The sequence below is a fragment of the Lactuca serriola genome, chromosome 3 (genome assembly GCF_051521515.1).
Source record: "Lactuca serriola cultivar US96UC23 chromosome 3, Lser_US96UC23_V15, whole genome shotgun sequence".
NCBI lineage: Eukaryota > Viridiplantae > Streptophyta > Magnoliopsida > Asterales > Asteraceae > Lactuca > Lactuca serriola.
The window spans coordinates 47,943,634-47,960,512 of record NC_136410.1 but is presented as its reverse complement, the minus strand read 5'-3'; the positions used below and the strand labels follow the sequence as shown (position 1 = coordinate 47,960,512).

General features: G+C 36.7%; 3 protein-coding genes across 9 annotated transcripts; 1 reads left to right on the top strand and 2 right to left on the bottom strand.

Moving 5' to 3' along the window:
* Positions 1-1,169: 1,169 nt before the first annotated feature.
* GH9C1 (glycosyl hydrolase 9C1) lies at positions 1,170-3,838 on the top strand. Its single transcript, XM_079030098.1, has 7 exons — positions 1,170-1,439; positions 1,530-1,742; positions 1,876-2,076; positions 2,161-2,536; positions 2,646-2,809; positions 2,910-3,288; positions 3,371-3,838. Exons 1-7 carry the CDS (start codon positions 1,245-1,247, stop codon positions 3,691-3,693), a joined length of 1,851 nt encoding a protein of 616 aa, XP_078886224.1. The 5' UTR covers positions 1,170-1,244; the 3' UTR covers positions 3,694-3,838.
* A 102-nt stretch (positions 3,839-3,940) lies between these two features.
* Positions 3,941-5,990, bottom strand: LOC145092184 (Reticulon family protein). 5 transcript variants are annotated; one of them, XM_079030099.1, is made up of 5 exons: positions 5,831-5,990; positions 4,840-5,034; positions 4,436-4,740; positions 4,297-4,366; positions 3,941-4,225 (listed from the first exon to the last, which is right to left on the bottom strand). In XM_079030099.1, the coding sequence occupies exons 2-5, from the start codon at positions 5,027-5,029 to the stop codon at positions 4,062-4,064; spliced, it is 729 nt and encodes a 242-aa protein (XP_078886225.1). In that variant the 5' UTR covers positions 5,030-5,034; positions 5,831-5,990; the 3' UTR covers positions 3,941-4,061. The 5 variants fall into 5 exon arrangements, with proteins under 5 accessions (XP_078886225.1, XP_078886227.1, XP_078886226.1 ...); XM_079030101.1 differs by lacking the exon at positions 5,831-5,990 and adding an exon at positions 5,748-5,818; XM_079030100.1 differs by lacking the exon at positions 5,831-5,990 and adding an exon at positions 5,660-5,798.
* A 6,077-nt stretch (positions 5,991-12,067) lies between these two features.
* On the bottom strand, positions 12,068-16,052 carry NUC-L1 (nucleolin like 1). 3 transcript variants are annotated; one of them, XM_079030094.1, is made up of 15 exons: positions 15,861-16,052; positions 15,714-15,765; positions 15,030-15,223; positions 14,860-14,949; positions 14,640-14,780; positions 14,395-14,499; positions 14,140-14,310; positions 13,741-14,043; positions 13,565-13,650; positions 13,371-13,485; positions 13,193-13,284; positions 13,010-13,097; positions 12,835-12,926; positions 12,394-12,728; positions 12,068-12,311 (listed from the first exon to the last, which is right to left on the bottom strand). In XM_079030094.1, the coding sequence occupies exons 1-15, from the start codon at positions 15,891-15,893 to the stop codon at positions 12,289-12,291; spliced, it is 1,920 nt and encodes a 639-aa protein (XP_078886220.1). In that variant the 5' UTR covers positions 15,894-16,052; the 3' UTR covers positions 12,068-12,288. The 3 variants fall into 3 exon arrangements, with proteins under 3 accessions (XP_078886220.1, XP_078886221.1, XP_078886222.1); XM_079030095.1 differs by having other exon boundaries at positions 13,741-14,040; XM_079030096.1 differs by lacking the exon at positions 14,640-14,780 and having other exon boundaries at positions 15,861-16,041.
* Between the last annotated feature and the right edge of the window lie 827 nt (positions 16,053-16,879).

The window sequence follows — 16,879 nt, the reverse complement described above, 5'->3', positions numbered from 1 at the left end:
AATTTTATGGGAGTGACTGGGTGGGTGTGTTGCCCACACTGATAATTAAAATAATCTAAAAATAAATTTAACACAAAGGATAAAATGGTAATTTCATGCCAAATTAACATCGGGCCGTCAACGGCATCTAAAATCTAACGCGGGGCGGGTACCATTGGTAAAAAAAGAACACACATGGAAGATCCGAGTAGGGGTGTCGAACAGGTAAAATTTCGGGTTTTGGGTAGAACGGGTATTTTCTTAAGAAAATAATATCCGATACCCGACCTATATTGTAATTCGGGTTTTCGGGTTTCGGGTATTCGGGTTTGAGGTCGGGTCGGGTAATTATCGGGTATACCCGAAAATTTCTTAAATGACACTTATTGATAATTTTTTTTACATATTAGTTGGTTTAATAAAGAATCGGGTAGGAAAATACTCCATACAATTAACAAGTACATATATAATAACAATACAAATCATTATAATATGTTATGTACTTTTTTAATTCCACTCCGTGCGATAGTGAGAAACTGAGAATTGTGATGACGGTTCAGGACTTCAGCTTCAACGTCGTGAATACCCTTTGCAAATTTGCGTCGACTGTCGAGCCGTCGTTCATAAGAAGGAAACGAAGGGTTTTGTTTTATTTAAAGTGTGTGTACGTGACTGCAATGTATATTTGGTATTATGTAAAAGACGAATTCGGGTATTCGGGTATACCCGAAAATAAATATTCATACCTAAAACCCGACCTATATTATTATCGGGTTAACCAATTACCCAAATGTTCATACCCGTCACCCGTTCTACCCGACCCATTCTACCCGAATTCAAAACGGGTCGGGTGGGTAGAACGGGTTTCGAGTTTTTTCGACAGGTCTAGATCCGAGGAAAAAAATACATATATCGGGGACGTTATCCATAAATTGATAGATATAACACTACAGGGACCAATTATGTAATTTTGGCTAAAAGTTAAGTCAAACCAAACAAAGATTATTAATTCTATCCTACCCTCCGAGCAATCATAAGGATGAAGTACTAAATACAACGTGGGGAGCTCTAACCTTAACCTCGATTCTTTATGATCAACGTGAACCCGACCACCTTTTCTTACATTTCTTCCATATCTTCTATCTCACTCTCTTTCTCTCTCTCGATATATCTATACATACTTTGTCTCTATATATACACACAAACACATCATTTCTTCTTCATCGGCTTCCTTCTTCAACTGATCCATACCACAATCGATCACCATGGTCAACTCAAGACATGTTTTTGCCACATTCTTAATTTTGACCATCATGAATGCATCATCAGCTTTCGACTACGGTCAAGCTCTTGACAAAAGCTTGCTGTTTTTCGAGGCACAAAGGTCCGGAAAGTTACCACGGACTCAACGAGTGAATTGGCGAGGCGATTCCGGTCTCACTGATGGTTACCAACAAAAGGTGAGTCTATCATTCTTGCTTCGTAAGCTTGTACTTTATCCTATTTTGGGTTGTACACCTACATAGACCTAATTATGATGTGGAATGTAGGTGAACTTGGTGGGAGGATACTATGATGCTGGTGACCATGTGAAGTTTGGACTACCAATGGCATATACAGTGACAATGCTGTCATGGGGCGCAATAGAGTATCATAGAAATATGATGGATCTTAATCAAATGGGGCATGTTTTGGATGCCATTAAATGGGGTACTGATTACTTCATCAAAGCTCATTCACAACCTAATGTTCTTTGGGGACAGGTATGAATTAACGGTTTTAACCATCGCAGATAACTTGAATGTTTATTTGATATTTTCCCTCCTACCACAACTATATGTATATTTAAGAAATATAAAATTTGGTCACCTAAAGAGTGGAAACTTGTGGTTACAGGTAGGTGATGGAGACTCGGATCACTACTGTTGGGAGAGGGCAGAGGATATGACTACACCGAGAACCGCGTATAAATTAGACACTGAACATCCGGGATCCGATCTCGCCGGAGAAACCGCAGCCGCCATGGCTGCCGCCTCCATGGCGTTTAGGCCTTACAATTCATCTTACTCTGATTTACTCTTGGTTCACGCTAAACAGGTTGGAATGGAATCATGCACTCCGATCACTTTCAGAGTTGTTAATTAGACGAGTCAATATTAAACTTTATGTTTTGTTTCACAGCTTTTTTGGTTTGCGGATCGGTTTCGGGGACTGTTCACGGATTCAATCCCATGTGCCAAGGAGTTTTACACGTCATCTGGGTTTGAAGATGAGCTTTTGTGGGCGGCTACATGGTTGTACCGGGCAACCAATGATGAGTCGTACTTGAAATACGTGGTGGACAATGCTGCCTCCATGGGCGGCACTGGGTGGGCAACAAAGGAATTTTCATGGGATAACAAATACGCCGGTGTCCAGATTCTCCTGTCCAAGGTGTTGTTGGATGGACACGGTGGTGCGTATACCGCCACGTTGAAACAATATAAGGCAAAAGCCGACTACTTTGCATGTGCTTGTCATCAAAAGAATGATGGATACAACGCACCCATGACTCCTGGTTCGTCGCTAAAACTTATCTTCCACTTCGGTCACACACAGTCCAGTTCAAGTCGGACGCAGTACAACCTGTTTTATTTTATGCTTATTATATATTTATTTCAATGCAGGTGGCTTGCTCTACTTGCACCAATGGAACAACATGCAATACGCCGCCTCCGCTGCATTTCTTCTCGCAGTCTATTCGGACTATCTCACAGCAGCTAAGTCGGTTCTCACGTGTCCCGATGCCAATGTTCAACCTCACCAACTCCTTACTTTCGCTCAATCTCAGGCATGTCTAATTTAGTAATTTCAATCCGCTTTTTTTATTATTAAAAAAAAAAAAAAGTCAACACTTGATTCATTTAATTAACGAAAGGCTTATCATGCAGGCTGATTATATCCTTGGGAAAAATCCAAAATCCATGAGTTACATTGTTGGATACGGGCAAAACTACCCGATTCATGTCCACCACAGGGGTGCTTCAATCGCCTCTATATCTGTAGTCCACTCAGTGGTCGGGTGCGTACAAGGGTTCGATGCATGGTACCACCGCCCAGCGGCTAACCCAAACGTGATCCACGGTGGGCTGGTCGGTGGTCCAGACCGTAACGACAATTTCGATGATGATCGATCAAATTACGAACAAACCGAGCCAACACTTTCCGGGACTGCCCCTCTTGTGGGACTCTTCTCAAAGTTACATAGCCTCAACCTCGGTCCAAAACCCACCACATCACCTTCCCCAACCAAGGGACACCCCGGTTCATGTGAGTGAAATACCGAAACTAACCTTTAGTTTTTCTACTAACAAAAATATTATAAATTCTAAAATTCATATTTTTGTTGTAGACTCCCATGCTAAAGCACCTACGAAACCATATGGAGCGCCAGTTGAATTTTTGCACTCGATCACGAACTCATGGACAGTTGGGGGAATTGAATACTACAGGCACAAGGTGATAATCAAGAACACATCAGAAAAACCAATCACGGATTTGAAGTTGGTAATTGAAAACTTATCAGGCTCTCTTTGGGGATTGACTCCAACCCTGACTAAGAATGTATACGAGCTTCCACAATGGAGTAAGGTCATCAAACCTAGCTCTGAGTGCAGTTTTGTGTATGTTCAAGGTGGCCCACAAGCTAAGGTCTCAATTCAATCTTACCACTGACTACATAAAAGTCAACCCCATCAACGTTCACTTCCCTTTCATATTCAACAACTGTAATCTACCAGGAAACCTTCTATTTTTGACATTTATTTTTAAAAATATGTATTTAATATGAGGAATGATGAAATGGTGCATATTCTAGTTATCATATTGTTATCCCTTTATGGGTTAAGCACTCAATTCAAACAGCTATACAAGACTTAATGGGAAAGAAAAAAAAAAAAAAAAACAGCCTCTAAGCAATATCTACAGTCTAAGCATCACAATGACACTGATTTATTAGCAAAACTACTGATAAGTACACACCATAAGCAGTCTAAATGGCAAGAGTTACACTTACATAACATTTGCAACATGTTCAAATACAATTATGCAAACTTCTTCGCTTTTGCCTTGGGAATTCTGCTTAGCAAACTAGTATCCAGCTTACTGTAGTGGTTCTGAACCTTTCCAAACAGATTGTACACAGCACTATCAATTTGGTCATCATACTTCTCATACACAACAGGCAAAGTGTGAGCAGCCACAAAACCTAAATAAATGAATAAATAAATGAACAATACATCTCATAAGGAAGCTAAAAAGACAAAAGGAAGATCTTACCTATGTAAATAACAGTCCAAAAGTTACACCAGGTTCCAATTATTGCTGCAGTTAACAATCCCCCAACAACCTAAACACAATTTGGAAAAAAAAAATCAGAAAATTGTCAATATTTAAAATAATAGTGTGGTAGACATACCAGTGCAAGTTGTTTGATATCCCCTCTAGAACCAACATACTGAAGGTAACCCAGAGTACGATTCACTTCATCACCTACTATTCTAGCAATGTTCACAAATAGCTCATCTGGCAGAGTAACACGGGGTGGGGCCCTGTTCAATAGGTTTGACCAGATAAACTGACCAATGATACAGATAACCAGACCAAAACAGACAAGAGGAAGGAAATTGTAGTCAAGCCATTCAAAGAGCACCCAAACTGCAGTTGCACCACATAAGACACCTGCTGATATCTTTTTGTTCCTCCATAAGAGCACATCAGCAGCTACAAAAGAAGATAATGTCATTTTAGAAAGAAAGAAAGAAAAAAGGAAACAGATACCATTAGTGTAAGGTTAATAAAGAATGAAGAGATGAAGCTTACATTTGCCACCCCCTAAAATGTGATGAATGGGCTTCTGTCTCCCAAAGAGCTTATTGAACTGAGAAGAGACTGTGTGTGAGTGTGACTTTTCTTCAACGAAGAATGAGCCAGAATTCTGCTTCTGGAGCTTATCAGAGAGTGTATCCATGATGTTGTTCATGAGATTTTCAGATGTTATACCCTCAGGCATGGCTCCTGTGGTTGGAAAATTAAAAAATGAGCAACGCTAATTGTTAATTTGCTACTTATAATTTTGAATTTAACAAAAAGTGTTTGTTGATAAAGATTAAATTACTTTTAGATTGTGTACTAAAGCCAAAACTCAAAAGTATTCCATCATTGGTAACTTTAGACTTTAAACGGTTGACTTTTCAAGTCAAAATTAGGTTTGACAAGAGCCCCTTCCCCAAATAAAAAAAGAAAGAAAAAGAAACATCTCTCTATCCCTTAAAAAGAAAAGGTGAAGATCTGAGGTGAACCTTACTCGGGTTAACAAATTACACATTTGATTATAAGAAAACTCGCTTGACTCTGGATATTAAGCAAAATTCTTCGTCAACTTCAAGTCAATCGTGGAACTGAAGCATTTTTAGTTCTTACCAATACTAACAGATTAAACAAAATTGATCTCATTAAACCTAATATTTGGAAAAAGTTCAATAGATCAACCAAAAGCTATTAATAATAGCAGCCGATGAGTTGATTTTATAACAAAATCCACATCTGGAAAGTCAAATAATATATCAATTTGTGTTTCACAAAGTACTATGTCGAACCATCAATATATAACTCTATGCTACTTTGGGGAACGAAGACGTACTAGAGAGTAAAACTGAGTAACGAAAACCTAATCTACTTGCACAATAAGACGAAACACAAATTAAACAAAAACAAAAGCTTCAGGAAACCTTCCACCCATTTGAATGTAGAGAGAGATGGAAAGTAAGTGCGTGCGTGTGTGTGTGTGTGAGAGAGAGAAAGAGAGAGGTACCGAATTCTGCTTTATCGTCGATGAGAGAGAGTAAGGAGAGGTCAGTGACAGTGAGTCCTAGTTGCAAAGAGAGAATATGGAGCGATTGTCCGATTTGAACGATGGATTGAGAGGGCAAGGGGCCAAGGGGGGGGTGCTAGCTGGCGCCATAACGACATCGTTCTCATGCAATGCCATTAATGGACCATGCGTTTCCAGTTCCACCCAGTCACTGCCACATTAAAAACGTTTGTACATGATTGGAAAATAATATACTTTATACATTTTTAGTTATATATTTATATCTTCTCATTTATTTAGTCATATGAATATCACTTTCTGTTCATTTTAACTGTAGAAGATTTCAGCACAATTTAAGAAATAAATTTATAAGAATAATATAATGAAATTCAAACAATTGACCAGAAATGGTTGTGAGTTATCTGCCATCGTTTGGTAATCTTTTCAGCAGTTATAACTTTCAATATTTATAACGATTTTATAATAGCATTTGTTGTTTGGTGACACCTTTTCATGAAATTGTCCCGATTTTTCTTATACTCAATTTCTAGAAAACAATTTACAATAATGAAATTGCATTGAACCAAGGCTTAGGGTTGTGTTAATTGTCTCAATTCCATGTACATAGAATTCTTAAATTATGTTTTGGTTGGTTACATTTGTTTAATCATGGTTATTTTTATGGTGCGACGTTCACCTACAAGGAAAAAATTACATCATTTGTGTCACACCCCAAAACCGGTAACGGCGGAATACGTTCCGGGGTGGAGGATATCATGTACAGTATCATAACAATTGCATAATAGTAAACACAAGAGACAACAACCATTTCATTTGCATAGTGAGTTTAATTACAAGCATGTTCTGTAAAGTTTCAATAGACACCAAAAATAATTCAAAAATAAGAGATGGGTCTTGCATGCTCCATCTTCTCCAAAATGCTGCACCAGTACCTGTCTATCTTTGACCTGAGGATACAAGTTATTTTGAAAACGAGTATCAGCATAAAGCTTGTGAGTTCATAAGAATTTAGTGTCTTTGTTGTAAAAAAGTGTTTTCAAACTTGTAGAATAAAACTGAAATTTATGTTTATAAGTAGTAGATATCCCTAGAAAATCTTATATTTTCCAGAAAAGTACTTTGTAAGTTAAGTCATTTGAGTTGTGTATAAGCATTATCATTGAAAACCTTCGGTCGTAAAAGTATAGTAATAAATCTCATGTGAGTAGCATAGGTGAAGAAAAGTTATGCCTGTTAACAGTAGTAGTGGTGCAAAACTTCCATTAGTAATAGATATTTACTTACCTCGGGATGTTAGCTTAGACTTAAGTCTTAGTGTATTATGTTGGTTAAAGGTGTAACCCTTCAGGTGACCAGACCGAAGTGATAATAGAGAACCCGATGACCTTCCCAGTCATGCGTAGTGTAGTGATGTAGTGCCACCCCTGAGCCTAGTCGGCTCGGACTGTAGCTAGCAGTCGGGATGTATTAGTGTCAGTCCCGTATAGATCTATACGTGTAGTGATGCCTTCCATCCGGAAAGCCCTGGTCACATAGTGTAAGCGTAGTAGAGTGTCTTTTAGAGGGATAGTGTGTTATACTCTGGATTCGTGTACTCTTCGGTATTATAGTATAATAGTCTTTTGTATAGTTCTTAGAGTGTTCTCTTATACGTGTATTAACTTGTCGTAATAGCCGTTATAGTGAGTATAGCAGTAGTAGAGGTAACAAGTAGTAGTCTTAGCTATACCTATTATAGCTAACTAGAGTGTATGATTTCCGGCCTTTGAATAATAAAGGTATTGTATGGGATGAAGACTTTCATATCTAACACTAATATATATATGATATATAACTAAGAAATCAACGACAGTCGGACGGATAACAGATACCCTAGGACCACATCAAACAAGAACATGAAATAAGGCGAGCTATCGGTCCTAAGTCCTTCAAGTCTTACTTATATAAATATATTAGTGTAGATATATTTTAAAAAGAAAAGTAATTCAAACATAGTTTTAAAAGCAGTTTAATACAATTTAATCTTAAAATGCCTTTGTTAATCCATTAAAACAGTTTTATTGGAAAGCAGTTAAAAGTGTAGAAAATCCCTTTTGTAGATGATAATTTGTGAATCACATATGATTTAATAATAAAATTTGTAGAGTTTATACTTGTATCCCCTCCCCCTAAAACATGTAAAAACATTTAAAAAGGTTCATTAAGGGGTATGAACTCACCAGACTAGAAATGTGCCGACTAGGATGCTAAACGTCGGATCGAGGCTTGAAAACGTACGAGGTTCCTATGTAATATTAATTGATACACAAATGTATCTAATTAGATTTAAATCACTAATTAATAGAGGGTATACACTTCTAGTCGCGAAAACACTTCAATTCAAGTGTTTGGAGTGACCCGGGTGACATTTATGGGCATGTATGGCTTGGGTATGGAGTTTACTCTTCAAGAGTAAACTCTTAGAAGAGTTTTCGGCCCTAAACACCACATCCCCATGAGTTTACGGCCGTAAACTCATGGATGGTGTTCTTAAGTGCTAAATGGTCTTATATCATTTGAGGGGTGATGCTAGGTTTGGTTCTAGGGCATTAGAAAGGGACTTAATCAAACATATGGACCATTTGATGAGTTTACTACCCATGAAAGGGTTTTTAAGGCCCAAGCATGTTCTTGGGCAGTAAACTCATGTTTACTCCCCAAATGTTGATTTTAAGGTGTTCTAAGTCCAATCCAATAAGTCCTTAAGCCATATCTAAGCTCCAATGGTGGTTTGGAAGGGTTTTAAGGCTCAAAAACCCCCTTTATATGTGTTCACGGACCAAGAGTGTTCTAGGGCCGTAAACACATGTTTATGGTCCTATTCCATGATTTGAACACGAAAATGAAGGCTAAGGATGTTATACTAGAAGCTAGGATAGTTACCTTGGTGATTTGAAGCTTGAAATGAGTGATTTTTGGACCTAGATCTTGGATTGAGGAGAGAGGTTAGCGAGAGAGTGAAGAAGGGTTCAAATGAGGCTTAAACCACTTTAAATATAGGTTGGAGTTGAGACACAGTGGAATTCTACCCGATACTGATGTTAACCGAGGCTTTAAACTTTTTACCCGGTTAAATGGTCGTAAATAAAAATAACTTTTTCCCACTAAATGGAATTGATATTTTACGTGATTTTATTTATTTTACCACGACGATAATAACATGACATATAAATAAATAAAACATTTATTTATTTGTCGACCCCAAATTAACGGAACTTTTATAAAACAGAATATTCCTTTAACGGTAACGGGGCATAATAACGGAATAAACTTTGGGGTTGTCACAATTTGGTATATTGAAAAAGTTGAAGGTGTCTTATGCTTATCGATAACAATTGTTGGGTTTATTCCTTAATCCTTTTGGCCAAGTCGGTAACAACCCATGAGTTGTTACTTTCCAAAACTTCAATTTCTTTCATCAATGTAGCTTGCCAAAAAGGTTGAGAGGTGTCTTAATTTCCCATAGCAACTAGGTTCCTTCTTTTGTTTGAGGTTGTCCAGAATTTGCTTATTTAGAGATGAGATAGTACATAAAAGTTTGTGAGAATGCACACAAAAAGTTACCACGATAGTATATGGACACAAAGAGCTAGAAAATGAGGTTGAGAAGATCTTCGCACAATGAAAGAAGGCTGTATGGGAGCTAATGAGTGGATTATAAGATGGTGAAAGACTTGAAGTTAGAGAAAAAAACAATGAGGGTTCATGTGGTCGATAGTGGAGTGGGTAGCTGATGGAACAGAAGGCAGTGAGGATAACCAAAAAAATTGTCAATTTGTTACAAATAAAGTAAAATGGTGGTGTCGTTAGAGTGATTGAGATGAGGGAATGTTTAAGGAACATGAAATTCTTAAAAAGTTACAATTTAGATGTATGAAGGTTATATAACTTATAGGCTTTCTTTCCGAGAGGATAATCCACGAAAAAGAAAGGCAAGGCTTTAGGATGAAATTACATACACCTTGTATTAGGAAAAATGAGAATAAACACACATACACACACGAAGACACAATATTTACATGGTTCGGTCAATATGACCAGCGTCCACAAACGTGAGAGATTATTTTTATTCACAAAATTGAAAATGATATTACAATATAGTCATTGTAACATTGAAGCACTAGCTATCAACCATTATATATAGGCAAAGTACAATGTAAACCCTAGCTAAATCGAGTTGTTTCTGCATTCCACTAGCTAATCAACAGTCAAATTAATGATTTACCGGTTGATTGTTTACTAGCTATTGGTCAATTGATGGTATGTCAACCAATTGATGGTATGGCAGCCAAGATGGTCTTCAATTCTCAAATCATATTTAACACCCTGTTAAATAAGAGTACAATCATAATAGAGATAGCCAACGTTTCTTAGATGGGCATGAGATGGAGCAGTTCCAAATAGAATTTCAGAAGGTGTTTTATTATGAGTAATTTAGTGAGGCACTTGTTTATTAGATATGTGGCATTTAACACACAATCTCCTTAAATTTTAATAGATAACTTATATTCGAATAATAAGGTCCTTGAGTTTTTAAGTAGATGTTTGTGTTTTTCTCTTCACTATTGAGGCGTTTCAACTATGCTAGGTTGGTGAGGTATGTCTTTAGAAATATATAATTAAGCACTCTTTTGTTTGGATACTAACGTGGGCGTATTATTGGAAGATGATGTCTTGATTTTAGTTTAAAATGTGTTTCAAGCATTGTCTTAAAGTGTTGCATGGTGGGAAGAGCATTACTTTTGGTACTCAATAGGTGTGTCCTCATGGTGGTTCAACTAAAATCATCCATAATGGTGAGAAATTAGCAATAACCATTATAAGTTGGTGTATTGTCATGCCTCAAACATCGACATGAACAAGCTTAAAATTTTAGAAACATGAATAATGCTATGAGAAAAAGAGAGATTATATTGCCTTGCTTGATTACAACTTGTGCAAATAATAATTTTACTAACATCACTATTAGGAAAAACAGAAATATGTTTGAGTTTGTATGAAGGCAAATGACCATGTCTTTGATGCCAAACTTTACAAGACAAATTGTTGTTGAGATGATTATAAACTTCATGACTCTTAATAGTAGAAGTATATTGAGAAGGAAATGTGACATGGTGAGGAAGATCAAACTATGGTGGACTCTTAAAACACAGTAAATTGAGTCCATCAGAGAGGTTACCATGGACCAAATGTTGGTTATTTTTAACAACTGAACATATAAGAAAACTTAAACAAAAAATCTTATCATTAGGTACTGAGTAAGGCCAATGTTTTTACAAGAAATATCCGGTCAACCTTCCTGCAAGAGATCATTTTTTAACATCAAACTTATTGGTACTAAAGAGAAATGATAACTCCAACAAATTATTTGTTCTCAATGCTTCCCAATTTCCAAGAATTAGCCACTTCAACAGCCTTTGATGGTTAAACGGCTATCCAAAATACAAACGAGATTGATGTTAGTTATCCCAACCAATATACATACCTCAATCCATTGAGTTTTCTAAATATGATGGGTAGAGTGGGATTTTCAGTTGATCTCAAAACTCTCTTCTATAACCATCAACAAAAGACCAACGAATTTAACAATTTATTTTCGTATATCATATCTGCTTCCCATCACGTGTTTATATAGATGGAAATATAACTAGATGTGAAATAACACGGTAATTATTTGTCCTCATTAATTGATAAAATCGGTCATCAACAATTTTAAATAAGTTCTTTAGGAAATCCAAATTAGTGACAGCATAGTATATATATATATATATATATATATATATATATATATATATATATATATATATATATATTAAGTGGTCCCAAAATTATCCAACAACAAATGTTTCTTGTTAAAAAGGTCATGCAACAAGCAAACACGATATCTAAGAAAACATAATACTACTAGATTGCAAACGATTTTCAATTGCGTCATATCATCTTTGATTAGAAACTTAGAGAATTATTTGTTTGCGGATAAGCCGTTAATGAGTGTCCTTAAACTGAGCAAGAATCTTTCCAACACCACTTTATATGAGTGAAATAGCTAGTTAAATATGAGTTTCATTAACTGTTCCCTCAACTCTTTTGCAGTTAATAAAGTTTTGCACCATTAGAATGTTGATACTTTTAATCTAGTTGATCTAAAATCTCAGGTGTTGCATCATCCGACAGCAGTTGGAACAAAGAGAAGACAGAAAATTGTATTTCAATTTTTGATTGTAAATAAAACATATAACTTGCCAAAAATATTACATAACATGTCAATAAGCTAGCTTCAGACAGAACTACCACATAAGAAAAAAAATCTCATCACATAACAAAGAAAAATGAAACCCATAACTTTAACAATATCCTAAAACCTCCAACCAAAACCCCTCACTCTTAACTCCTTGGTCTTAATCAAAGGTCGTCTTCTTTCCTGCAACACAACAGATTTTGTAAGAATCTTTATTTATCACTTCCATAAATTTCAAGAAAAAATTAATTGAAAGAACACACACCTGTACCAGGGGTAGCCATGCTTGGCCTGTTAGGTCCACGGCCTCCTCTACCACCACGTCCTCCACGGCCACCATCTCTTCCACCACGTCCACCACTAAACCTGCCACCACGTCCACCGCTGAATCCACCACCATCTCTCCCACCAAACCTACCACCACGTCCACCGCTCCTGCCACCATCAAAGCCACGACCTCCACCACGTCCAGATCCACCACCACCATCACCTCTTGGCTTAGCTTCCTCCACAGTTATCGTACCTCCTGCAACTTCAGTTCCACTCAATTCCAAAGCTTTATTGAAGGAAGCACTATCATTAAAGTCAATGAAAGCAACCCTGAAAAAAAAACAACAGCATGTTTAACTTTATGTTCAATACTTGTAAAAAGTAAAAACAACAAATCAATCGTCCAATATACATATTAAAAAGTAAAAACACACACCCTTTAGGAGCCCCGGATTCATAGTCTTTTGGGATAGACAAGCGTGCAATCTCTCCACATTGACCAAAGTGTTCCTCAAGAGAAGAACGAATCTGTAACACAAAGCAATCATCAAATGATTTTTAAACCAGAAATGGGGGATAATTTATAGTTTATAGAGTTGAGAAAAACATACAGTGTCAAAATCATCAGAAGCAAATCCTCTTATGAATATAGATTGTCCTTGACCCTGTCCTCCACTCTTTTGGAAAGACCTCTCGTTTCTACATATTATAAATGTGAGTCAGTGATCCAATATAGATTTTATTAAAATTACATATAAAAAAAATCCAAACACATTGACAAATAAATGGCATACCCTCCACTCCCTGGAGTGAATGCACCCCTTTCCTTTGCTAAATCAAGCCTCACAGGGCGATCAAGTAATGGCTCTTCGTTAAGTTTGAGAGCCTGAAAATAGAATTATTATGTTTATTAGCCTAAAGGGATGAAAAAACAAGCATTAAGAAAAGATACACCAAAAAAGGGAAATATACCTCTTGTGCCTCTTGAGGAGTTGCAAATTCAACATGTCCATAGCCTGCAAAACGGTCATCCCTCATGGCAAATCTCACTTCAACAACTTCACCAGCAGATTTGAAGAAATTAACTCTGCAAAGACAACAACTACTTGTCATAAAACTGATCATGGAAAATGAGATTGAAAGACTCGAGGGCAAAAACCACATACACATCTTTTTCTTCAATTTGGAAACTCAAATTTCCCATAAACAAAGTTTTTGATCCAGTAGCTTGAGGAGTCGCCGGGGTTTGAGGCTGCAATTTTACATTGTATTATCAGAATAATGCAAACATATAGATTACAAATAAACAGGGTATGAAAGTGAAACATGTAAAAGCACTTACAGCTTTCTTGGCTGATGGAGCATCAACCATTTTCTCATCTTCATCAGAACTTTCTTCCTCATCACCTTCTTCAGACTCTTCATCAGAGCTGCTATCTTTCTTTGCAGCTACCTTTTTAGCAGCTTGAGGCTTTGCTGGCTCTTCATCAGAGCTTTCCTCTTCCTCATCAGATGAGCTCTCTTCTTTCTTTGCTACTGGTTTAGCAGCAGCTTTTGTCTCAGTTGGCTTACTCTTCTTCTTCTGAGGTTCCTCATCATCAGATGAACTCTCCTCTTCAGAGCTTTCATCATCAGAATCAGCCTTCTGTACACATAAGAAACAAGAAGAATCAACATCTTTGAACAACATACAAAACAAGCAAAGTATATAGAAAGACAAAACCATGCATTGAATACACACCTTGGTTGCAGCAGCAGCTGCTGCAGGTTTCTTAGCAGGGGCAGCCTTAACCTCTTCTTCAGAATCGCTTTCTTCAGAGCTGCTGTCATCAGAACTTTCTGCTTTCTTTGCAGAAGTAGCAGCAGCTCCATTCTTAACAACAGCAGGCTTCTTTGCTGCCTTGGCATCCTCCTGTAAGTGTGAATGAATTAGTTCAAAAAGATGACAAGACTTTACTCAGAAAAAATGATTCACAAAACCAAAAAGCTCTCTTACTTCATCTGAACTGTCATCTGAATCAGACTCATCACTTGACTCGGCTTTCTTGGTGGCTGCAGCAGCACCATTCTTGGCAACAGCAGCTGGCTTCTTTGGCGCCTCCTAAATTAGATAAAAAGAATACTTAGAAAAGTGGGGTACAACACGTATCATGTAGAGTATGCTGCTAAAAAGTGACGAAATTAATGTGAAATTAGACAAACTGTATCCAAGTGTCAAGAGATTTACAAACTCTGACTCACTTCTTCATCTGAGGAATCACTATCATCTGATGATTCAGATTCAGATTCAGATTCATCCGAACTACTTTCAGGTTTACTAACAGGTTTTTTATTCGATCCAATTTTAGCTGTAGGAGCGGACTGTTTCTTAGGTTTAGGTTCCTGCAACACGTTAAAAAGGCTTGTAGAAGGGTGAAGAATAAAATAAACGAATGTTTTGCAACATGCGACAATGACTTACATCATCAGAAGAATCAGAATCATCACTGCTGCTTGACTCCTTAACAGGCTTCTTTACCACAGGGGCTGCCTTCTTGGCTGGAGCCACAACCTTTAATTTTACCATTGTAAACATTATTACGTGTTTTAGAATGGTAAAACAAATATATGCAAATATGTATAAGCTTATACCTTCTTTGGTTCTTCATCAGACTCTGATGAACTTTCTTCAGAAGAGCTGCTTTCCTGTTTCTTAACGTTCTTCTTTTGGGTCTTAGTTTCAACCTTCTTTTTCTCAACAGCCTGAGTTACACCACCGTTGACTACCTTCTGTTTCTTACTACTCACCACTTTCTTCTCAACAATCTCTTCTGCGTCTCTCTTGCCTAAATTCGATAAAAAATCATTAAAACAAAAAAAAACATTCTAAGAGATGTAATTAATAGCTTTAAATGTGCTTTTGGGAGCTTTTAGTTGCAAAGTGTTACTTCGACACTTTTAATATCTAATATTCTTATAATCACTTAACCAATTATTACAGCTTTCAAGATGCAAATCAAAACAACCTGATATTTAATAGAGATGTCAAATAAAATAAACCACATGTATACGAACAAAAAACTAAATACCAAACAAAACCAAGAAAATAAAAGGCTGTCAATTTTCAAGAACAAACATACAAGTGTTGGTTTTTGCCGTTTTGTCTACATCAAAAAACGATTCCTGAATACAAAACCTAACGATTGAAATATATGAAAATATTCATCGCACACACACATATGTATACACAGTCAAAATAAAAAACCGTAGTTCATAAACAACCCTCAAAAAATGAATAAACTTGTAAACGTAACATCGAAAGACCGAGGAAGCTACCTTTTTTCATTGATTTGGTCTCCTGTGCAACAACAGCAGGAGTTGCCTCGACCTGAAACAAACGAAACACAAGTGCGTAATCAGAATTTGAAAGAGACACATATACACGAACAAGTATAACAAACTGGAAACTGGGAAAAGGGGTACCTTGGTGGCAGACTTCTTTGCTGATTTCCCCATATGAAGAATCGAAGAAAAGAAAAATCAAAGTAGGGTTCTTGAGTGAGGGAGGCAGGTCTCGATGTAGCTGCTGCGGAGAAGAGCAACTACAAAAACCCTAGAAGAGAATGTATTAGGGTTTTAGAGAACGAGTAGGCTGGAAGATGGAGAACGTTAGTGAATATATAGTGAGCGTGAGGTCTGATATGTAGATATTTGCGATGGTTTAACGACGTTAGTTTTAGGTTTTCCTTCTAATTAACGTGCGGCCCTTTCCGTTTGTACAACGTGACGGCAGAAGTTTTAATCGCAGACTATCCAAGGAGCGTTGCCCAAACAAAACTACTAAATTTTTGGTGATGAAATAAACGAATAAATTAAATGATTTCTTATTACTAAAATACATAAATAAAATACATAAATTAAGCCCACCTTTAACACATAAATAAAATACAAATGTAAATAGATATTGTAAAATAATTATAAAAAAAATAATTATTAGTATTATTGAAATGTAAATAGATATTGTAAATAGATATTGTAAATATATAGTCATTGAAGGAGTTCTTTATAGACAAAAAAAAAATTGTTTTATTAGTTGAACGATCTTCCTCGTCACATATGAATATATTTAAACCTTTTTTACTTGTGACACAGGAAAAGTTACATATAGCACTTCATGCTCACGTCGTGATTCTTAAGTGAGTTTGGTCAACAAGTCAAAGATCACTCATCTGAACCACTTCAACTTCAAACGACCATAACTTCTTCGTTTCAACTCCGTTTTCGACGTTCTTTATATCCATGAAAAAGTGGCGACTGGCGAGAAGCTCTATGTATATATCATCTTATCCTCACCTCAAAACATCCCAAATAAAAATCCAAAATTCATAAAGAGCTCGAACAACCACTTTCCGATATACCCCTTGGCTCCAAGACACGACCCAAACTCCCGGATCACCTTAATTATATTATTCGTACCTAAATGGGTCTATACCTCTCTTTTC

Coding starts and splice junctions, on each gene's coding strand:
- LOC145092184 (XM_079030099.1), bottom strand. CDS start 5,029: ATGCCTGAGGGTATAACATCTGAAAATCTCATGAACAACATCATGGAT. Junction 4,741..4,839: donor CATTTTAGGGGGTGGCAAAT/GTAAGCTTCATC, acceptor CTTCTTTTGTAG/CTGCTGATGTGCTCTTATGG. Junction 4,226..4,296: donor TTGGACTGTTATTTACATAG/GTAAGATCTTCC, acceptor TCATTTATTTAG/GTTTTGTGGCTGCTCACACT.
- GH9C1 (XM_079030098.1), top strand. CDS start 1,245: ATGGTCAACTCAAGACATGTTTTTGCCACATTCTTAATTTTGACCATC. Junction 2,810..2,909: donor TTACTTTCGCTCAATCTCAG/GCATGTCTAATT, acceptor CTTATCATGCAG/GCTGATTATATCCTTGGGAA. Junction 3,289..3,370: donor CAAGGGACACCCCGGTTCAT/GTGAGTGAAATA, acceptor TTTTTGTTGTAG/ACTCCCATGCTAAAGCACCT.
- NUC-L1 (XM_079030094.1), bottom strand. CDS start 15,893: ATGGGGAAATCAGCAAAGAAGTCTGCCACCAAG. Junction 15,766..15,860: donor CAAAGAAGTCTGCCACCAAG/GTACCCCTTTTC, acceptor CGTTTGTTTCAG/GTCGAGGCAACTCCTGCTGT. Junction 14,950..15,029: donor CTGATGAAGAACCAAAGAAG/GTATAAGCTTAT, acceptor GTAAAATTAAAG/GTTGTGGCTCCAGCCAAGAA.